The following is a 7,726-nucleotide window of genomic DNA, read 5'->3' on the forward strand; positions in this document are numbered from 1 at the left end:
TTTTTTTTTTTTTTTTTTTTTTAAGGTTTGACATGCATTATTTAATGTCGTTATATAGTTAATAACTTCTGCATGCAAATCTTGTTTTTTTTTTTTTACTTGACTATATGCAATTTACTTTTTATTCATACTTAATTACATGTGATAATTATTTTATTAAATTTTAACTCTATTTTTATGCATGCAAATCTTGTCTTTTCCCCTTCTTTTTTCTGATGGGGCTGCTTCAGCTGCTACTGAAAAAACAAGTGATCAGAATACGAAGTCTGCAAATGACCAGTCTCATGGCAAGCTTCAACAGACTATTACAGATGCAGATAGTGTGGACCTTAATGCAACAGATGGGATGGGCGAAAGCTCCTCAGAAGTTGAGATTGATCCCAATAATCAAAGGGACTCCAATTCTGCAAACAATAATCCACCTTGCAAACTTCCAGTTCAGGATAATAAAGACGCAGATGGTTTGGACAGTACAGATGGGATGGATAAGCAGTTCTCAGAAGCTGACATGGAGGTAGTTGAAAATGAAACGACTGAAAATAAATTGGAAATTACTGCTATAAAAAATAACTCAGAGGAATCTAAGCAGCCTGGTGACGGTGAAATGGATCCTAAGAAGTGCAATGGGAAGAGAAAGTTGCAGATTCAGGGCAAGTGGAGGGGTGTTGACCCTGTTGTATTATTCAAAGATGAAACCGTCATTGATTGCATAAAGACATTTTATGGTATTAATGAGTCTTTCCCATTGATTGGCCACCTTGTTACTCGAAATAGTGACACTAACCATGTGAAAAGAATCTATTACATTTCTAACTCTGTCAAGGACGTTCTTGAGCTGAATTTTTCAGCCGGGCAGCAACTTAAGATAACATCCATTGGTCTGAAGATGTTTGTAAGTATCCCTTGCAACCGTTCACTTTTCATTATATTTTGGAATCATTACTGTCTTCGAACTGATAGAACACACCGTCAGCTAATCAATTTTCTTTCACCGAGGCTTACTGAATAGCAGAACCATTTTCAAAATAAACTTGTTTAACTTGATATATGTTTTGTTTTTACTTGCTAGAGCTCATTTGATTATGTTGTGCTCATCTTAGGATCGGCCTTTAAGTGGCAAAATGATATATTCTTTTTTTTTTTTTTTAATTTGCTTGTTTAAAATAATTTGATGATCTGCCATATCTCATGTAATTGCGATGAATATAGGAGAGGCAATCATCAAGAGAAGGTAGCTCTGCACCCTGTGCATTCCGTATATCGTCAGAGGGATTGCCTGTGTTACTTCCGTACATCACCAAGCAAATCCTAACTATGTCTCCAGTGGATTTCAAGCATCTATTACAATATAAAAGTATCAAATATGCAGATTTTGTGGATGCTGCTTTTGGTGAAAAGGCATCAAACTTAATGCTAGGTTGCTGTGTGATAGTTCTGGGTACAGGTATGTAGCGTCCATGCTGTGTAGATTATTTTCCTTTGGTTCACGCATCCTTGTTCTTACCAAGCACATCCTTCTCTTTTCAAAGGTAACACCTCTTCCGACGTTATCAAAGTTGACGAGTCGACTATAGCCATTGGGTGCTGGAAAGGGAGAGCCAGTCTGAGCGTTATGGTCACGGCCACTGATTGCCAAGAACTACTTGGAAGGCTTTCCAATCGGCTTGGAAATGATTTGTAGTGCAGGAAAGTCAAGTTATTTGATGTTGAAGCTTATTAATCTAAATCATGGTAGACGATAGTAACATGGTATTAGCTTAACTTCAATAGAACTATACAATCTAGAAAAGTTGAGCCTTACCATTGCTTCCAGTCTATCCAATATTTATAGCGACGGCATGTTTTGATTTCTTCAAACTAATCTTATATCTTTGAGGATTGATATCAAAGGAGAATGTAGCGTGCAGGTTTTTATATCAGGTTCTTTATTCTATTTTTAAAGGATATATTGATGTATCTGTGTTGGGCTATTAGCCTTCATTGCACTATTCTACTATGAAATGGAGTGAAACATTGGTTTGATTTATTTTTAAAGCAGGATTTATGATTCGATGGTTATGAAATAAATATTCGAAAAATTAGTTTATTAGCAACTCTACATAAATATCAATCAAAGGTTGTATGTTTTTTTACGTATTTACGTAGAAGAAAATTTAAACCTTTTTATTCATTGATTGAAACCTCGAAATGCGTAAATATACGATAAACCATTTCATGATTCTATTTATACGTATAATATTGGATATTTAATCCAAAAAATACAACATTAATAATTCTCTTGAACAAGAAACCAAGAAAACTAATTAAATCAAATATATGAGAGCCTCATTTGCCGTCCTTCAAGTAAATATATAAACTAAAGCATACAATCAAATATACAAATGACCGCAGAAAACCATCACACCAGTAAAAAAAAAAACCCACCTAGATCCCCCGATTGCAGCCTACTTCCAAACAAATCATGTTGAAGTACAACACATCTTGCTTTTCGCCGGGATTTCTTGCGCCGGGCCCGGAATAATGACCTTCTTACCACCGGCAAGGGATGCAGAGTTGCCATTGCCTTGATTCTCACCAGCAGCAAGGTTCTTTTTGTTCATGATGTTGAAGATCTCAGTTAAGATAGTCATGAAGGCACTCTCCACATTGGTGGATTCAAGAGCCGAGGTCTCCAAGAAAAACAAACCTTCTTTCTCGGCGAATTCCTTGGCGTCGTCGGTGGAGACTGCACGCTGGTCTTCAAGATCACTTTTGTTTCCTATTAAGATGATGACTATGTTCTTGTCAGCATGGCTCCGCAACTCCTCAAGCCAACGAGGTATGTGATCAAAGCTCTGGCGTTTGGTAATATCGTACGCAAGCATTGCCCCAAGAGCTCCTCGGTAATATGCACTTGTAACTGCTCTGTATCTGTTCAAATACTCCATGTGTTAAGATATGTATGTAGCTGTTCTATGGCATACTCAGATATTCTTATAAGAAGCAACCGTGCAATAAATAACTAAGAAATCAACGTTACCAACCCCACACACCAAATATCAAAAAGAAACTTCAAAAGCTCAGATCCGTAATGTTGGATAAAAGTGGGATTATTAATGGAGACAGCTCAAACCAAATCTATGAGAGCTTATGCTCATGGACAATAATATCATTAACACATAATAGTTAAGCTTCCACAAAGCCTGCAGGTAGAATCAAAAGACTGAATAAGAGTAGCCAAAAAATGTAATAGCCCCAAATGTAACACCCCCAACCAACGTGGGATCTCACAATCTCCCCCCGGCACCGCCATTCAGTGCTTGGTTCTTATACTATTTGTAACCGCCTAATCCTACTCCTAGCAGATATTATCCTCTTTAGACTTTTCCTTCCGAACATTCCCTCAAGATTTTAAAACGCGTCTAAGAACAGGTTTACACACTTTTATAAAGAATGTTTCGTTCCCCTTTTTAACCGACAATCCACCTCTATTGGAGGCCCAACGTCCTCGCTCGCACATCATTTGGTGTTTGGCTCTGATACCATTTGTAATAGCTCAATCCCAAGATATTGCCCTCTATGATCTTTCCCTTTCAGAGCCAAGCATCGAATGAAGTGCTAATGAGTGCGTTGGCCCTTAGGAGAGAGTAGATTGGGAGATCCCATGTTAGTTTGGTTAGGGGTTGTTACATGAAAGATGTTGCTCAATTACATTCTCTTATGCTAATCCTCGATGTCATCACATTCCCTTTCAAATACACACAATTCAGAATGATGAACATTTAACCAAACAACTAAAATCTGATTCCATGCACAAAATCTGCCTTTAACTAAACAGACGAAATCCAAAAGCAGAAAGGGCACCATCATTCTTCAGAAAATCCAACCCAACAAGAGTAAATGAAAACAAAAATGGAGGAAAAAGTACCTTTCCTGGCCCGCAGTATCCCAGATCTGAGCTTTAACACTCTTATGCTGAATAACTAGCGTTCTAGTCTGGAACTCCACACCGATTGTAGCCTTCGAATCCAAGCTGAACTCGTTCCGGGCAAACCTCGCCAGAATCTGAGATTTACCCACCGCAGAGTCCCCGATCAACACCACTTTGAACACATAATCAATCTTCTGATTCGCATCCCCATATCCGCCGCCGCTCGCCATTTTCCCAGCTCTCAGCTCACAGAATCCTCGTGTGTAAAACAGAAGAAGAAGCTCGAAATGGATCCAGCAATAAAAAAAAGTAAGAACCTAGTAGTAGCAGCAGAGTTATGTGAAAGCTAAGGCAGAACTCAAAGCCCATCTCAGCAATTACTGTGTGGGACCTGATTCATAAATTGGACTGAAAACAGGAAAAAAGTAAAGTGAGTTTGTATGCATGTAATTCGAGCTATCTGATATTAAAAAACAGAGATGCCGTCGGCTAGCGAAAATTTTCGGTTGAGTCTCCTTTAAACCCACATTCGAGCTGAGTCTCCTATAAATCCACTGGAAGCAGTGGTGTACATTACACCCGACAACTCGGATCAACCCGAGTTGAGTTGGATAAACATTTTAGATAGGATTGAGTGAATTTTTCTGAACGGGAACTAAATCGAATCGATTTAATTTTGGGTTCGTGAGCAAAATCTTTTAAATAGAGTCAAATAAAAATATATAAAATATATTAATGGAGGCAAATAAAAATATATAAAATATATTAGGAATAAAAATTTCAAATAAAAATATATAAAATATATTAGGAATAAGAATTTCATAATAATGAGTTTGACTAAGTGTATTGAGGCCCATTTATAAACTTAAAAAAATAAATATTTTTAATTGCCTAACAAACCAAACATACAAATTTTATAATTAACTCCATTATTTTAATTAAAATATTTGTATACCTTTACTTCGGTAATTATTTTTTTTATAAAAAAAAATAAATCATAAAAACTTTATAGAGTGGTTAACTTATTTTAATTAAAATATTTTTATAAATTTTTTTTTTGTGTTATATACAATATTCGGACGATGTACACCCTTATTTGGACGAGGAAAGTAAATATTTTTTCTTTATCTAAAAAATAAATCCTACCAACTTTATAAACTTAATCTAAAAAAATAAATTCTAAAAACTTTATAGTAATAAGTATTGGTTTAAAATATAAACGGACCCAACTCCAAAAAATAAATCATAAAAACTTTGTAATTTAAGAGGTTAGTTATTTTAGTTAAAATACGACCCAGGTACACTCTTATTCCGATTAACAATAAATATTTTTCTTATTAAAACAAAAATAAATCATAAAATTCTACAGAGTTAAAAAGTTGTTAACACTTATTTTAATTAAAATATTTTTTATTTTTGTTATATACAATATTTTTAAAAATTTTCTCAGGACCCAATCCAGATGTACACCTTAGTTTGACTGACAATACATATTTTTCTTTATGCAAAGAAAAAAAAAAAAAAAAAATCATAAAAACTTACTCTTAGCTTAAATAGTTATTTTAATTAAAATATTTTTATACTCGTACATCTTTATTTTAATTAAATTATTTTTATATATTTTTTATTTTTGTTTATACCTTTAAAAATGTCCCAATCTGACCCACTCGAACCATGTACATTCCTAATCTAATAAATACTTTTCTTTATCTAAAAATAAAAATAAATCATAAAAATTTACAACGGATTGTGTTTGTTTAAAATATAAATTTGTTTATACCTTTAAAAATGTCTCAACAACGGATTGTGTTTGTTTAAAATATAAATTTGTTTATACCTTTAAAAATGTCCCAACCTGACCACTCGGACCATGTATATTCCTACTCTAATAAATATTTTTTCTTTATCTAAAAATAAAAATAAATCATCAAAACTTTATAGACAACTTAATCCAACTTAATCCATTGTGTTTAAAATATAAATTCAATTTTAATTTCAAATAAATCATCTTATCTGAACAATAGTTACCCTTCTAATATTTTTATTTATAAAAAAATCCTTGTTCATTTTTAGGTAATGAATTCAGATACTAGGAAAATGAAACATTTTGAAAAAAAAAAAAAAAATATATATATATATATCCTTGATAGCGAATTCGGTTATTGACATGTAGGTAGCTAAACCCGGTACCATCCAACCAAATCGGTAACATAGAGCGCCCAATCGGATCAACCAAGCCAAAGTAATTGGGCTGGAGCCTCTGACTTGCGTTGGACTTGTCTTGGCGCTGGGTAACTTAAATTGTACAAAAAAAAACTGTTAATCATAAAGAATTGGGCTGGTGACTTGGGTTGGACTTGGCTTGACAGGCGCTTGTGAACTAAACATATGCTTGTCCGAAACTGCTCACCTGATCTACGGTTGGATTGGTTGATTACCCTATATCTTATATAACTCATTCCACCTGTTCAGGCGAAGGCTGTGATAGGTACACTACACGAGGAAGGACGGAGATGGATGAAGAGGAGCACGAGGTTTACGGTGGAGAGATCCCGGTCGAAGAGGGTGATGTTGACATGACTGCCGCCGATGACGACGCCATCAAGGTTCCCTCTACTCCCTCTCTCACAACCACGTAGATCACCGATCAAAACAGTTGTGTTGTAAAAGGTTGATTTCTGTGGTATCTGAATTTATTGTGTTCTGTGGTTACTGCAGGAGCTAGACGAGATGAAGAAGCGACTGAAGGAGATGGAGGAGGAAGCAGCTGCTCTTCGCGAGATGCAGGCCAAGGTAGAAAAGGAAATGGGCGCTGTTCAAGGTTTAACTCCTTCTCGAATTACTTCAAGACTATACGAGTCTTTAAATTTTGTATGAAGCTGCTGTAGCATCGTCAGTCTTGCTGATTAAAATATCTCACTACAGATCCTGCCGGTGCGGTTGTAAGTCAAGAAAGCAAGGAGGAGACAGATTCGCGATCCGTGTTTGTTGGCAACGTGAGATTAGAACTATAGTTTTTGTACTTCTTTTCTTGTTATTTCTTTTTACATTATTCTTCATATACTGCAGTTTTTAGTTGATCAAACGCTATTTCACAAGCACTATGATCTTGATGATATTTGTTTTGCAACCTGACAAATGCAGCCTCCACTACTAGCTAATTTTGTAGTTAATTTCTGTAGATGAGCATATCCTAGGCGAAGATTAGTTATATGTATGTGCAATTTATTCCTGCACAACTTTGCTGTGTATCTCAAAAGTAAATCTATCTAGGGTTTGGTGAAGTGATTTAAAGTTTCCTTTTCTTTCTATTGGTATTGGGGAGTTCTACCTGAACTTAAGTCAAAGATACTGCAAAAGCGCGTATTATTTAAGGCTTATTAGCGAAACATTGTAGGTATGCTATTTTGGTCTCTCTTGTGCATGTCATCGGGATTTTTTCTGCATTTAGTTCTAGCTTAAAGAGAACCATTGATTTAACCATTTTACTAGAAATCTTGCCCTGTATTTGTCTTGCTTCTTTATGTCTTTGTTATGTTGTAGGTGTGCATCTTCACAATGTCAGAGTAGATGTTTAACTTATTTGTCTCACTATGATGGCAGGGTCATTCATTTTACACCAAGTTCTCAGTATTTGCGCTGGGATGATTGCAATGTATTTCTGTTAGGAAAAATTACTTATCGTGTCATTATTATTGTATTCAAGCGGTAAAGGAAAGAAAATCTTATGTATGTGCGAAACAAATTGAAGGAAAAAAGTACAAAAAAGAAGAAAAAAATGTTTGCAAAAAAAAAAAAAAAAAAAAAAAAAAAAAA

The 7,726-nt window shown here is 35.0% G+C and overlaps 3 protein-coding genes across 3 annotated transcripts in view; 2 read left to right on the forward strand and 1 right to left on the reverse strand.

The window, feature by feature from the left end:
* LOC111463320 (tRNA (cytosine(34)-C(5))-methyltransferase-like) overlaps positions 1-1,985 on the forward strand; it is a 7,355-nt gene extending 5,370 nt beyond the window's left edge. The window contains exons 13-15 of the mRNA XM_023107202.1: positions 231-892; positions 1,210-1,444; positions 1,530-1,985. Of these exons, the coding sequence (XP_022962970.1) occupies positions 231-892; positions 1,210-1,444; positions 1,530-1,681 (1,049 nt within the window). The 3' untranslated portion in view covers positions 1,682-1,985. The remainder of the gene's footprint in view (positions 1-230; positions 893-1,209; positions 1,445-1,529) is intronic.
* Positions 1,986-2,278: 293 nt separating this feature from the next.
* Positions 2,279-4,286, reverse strand: LOC111463323 (ras-related protein Rab11A-like). The gene is made up of 2 exons (XM_023107205.1): positions 3,908-4,286; positions 2,279-2,910 (listed from the first exon to the last, which is right to left on the reverse strand). The coding sequence occupies exons 1-2, from the start codon at positions 4,138-4,140 to the stop codon at positions 2,460-2,462; spliced, it is 684 nt and encodes a 227-aa protein (XP_022962973.1). The 5' UTR covers positions 4,141-4,286; the 3' UTR covers positions 2,279-2,459.
* Positions 4,287-6,363: 2,077 nt separating this feature from the next.
* LOC111463324 (polyadenylate-binding protein 3-like) overlaps positions 6,364-7,726 on the forward strand; it is a 3,862-nt gene continuing 2,499 nt past the window's right edge. Inside the window, exons 1-3 of the mRNA XM_023107206.1 lie at positions 6,364-6,516; positions 6,629-6,731; positions 6,836-6,906. Of these exons, the coding sequence (XP_022962974.1) occupies positions 6,424-6,516; positions 6,629-6,731; positions 6,836-6,906 (267 nt within the window). The 5' untranslated portion in view covers positions 6,364-6,423. The remainder of the gene's footprint in view (positions 6,517-6,628; positions 6,732-6,835; positions 6,907-7,726) is intronic.

This window comes from Cucurbita moschata, unplaced genomic scaffold, assembly GCF_002738365.1.
Source record: "Cucurbita moschata cultivar Rifu unplaced genomic scaffold, Cmos_1.0 Cmo_Scf00028, whole genome shotgun sequence".
NCBI classification, from domain to species: Eukaryota; Viridiplantae; Streptophyta; class Magnoliopsida; order Cucurbitales; family Cucurbitaceae; genus Cucurbita; species Cucurbita moschata.

Excerpts from the sequence above, each read along its gene's own strand:
- LOC111463323 (XM_023107205.1), bottom strand. The coding sequence starts at position 4,140 with ATGGCGAGCGGCGGCGGATATGGGGATGCGAATCAGAAGATTGATTAT. Across the intron at positions 2,911-3,907 it reads GATACTGCGGGCCAGGAAAG|ATACAGAGCAGTTACAAGTG; the intron begins GTACTTTTTCCT and ends GTATTTGAACAG.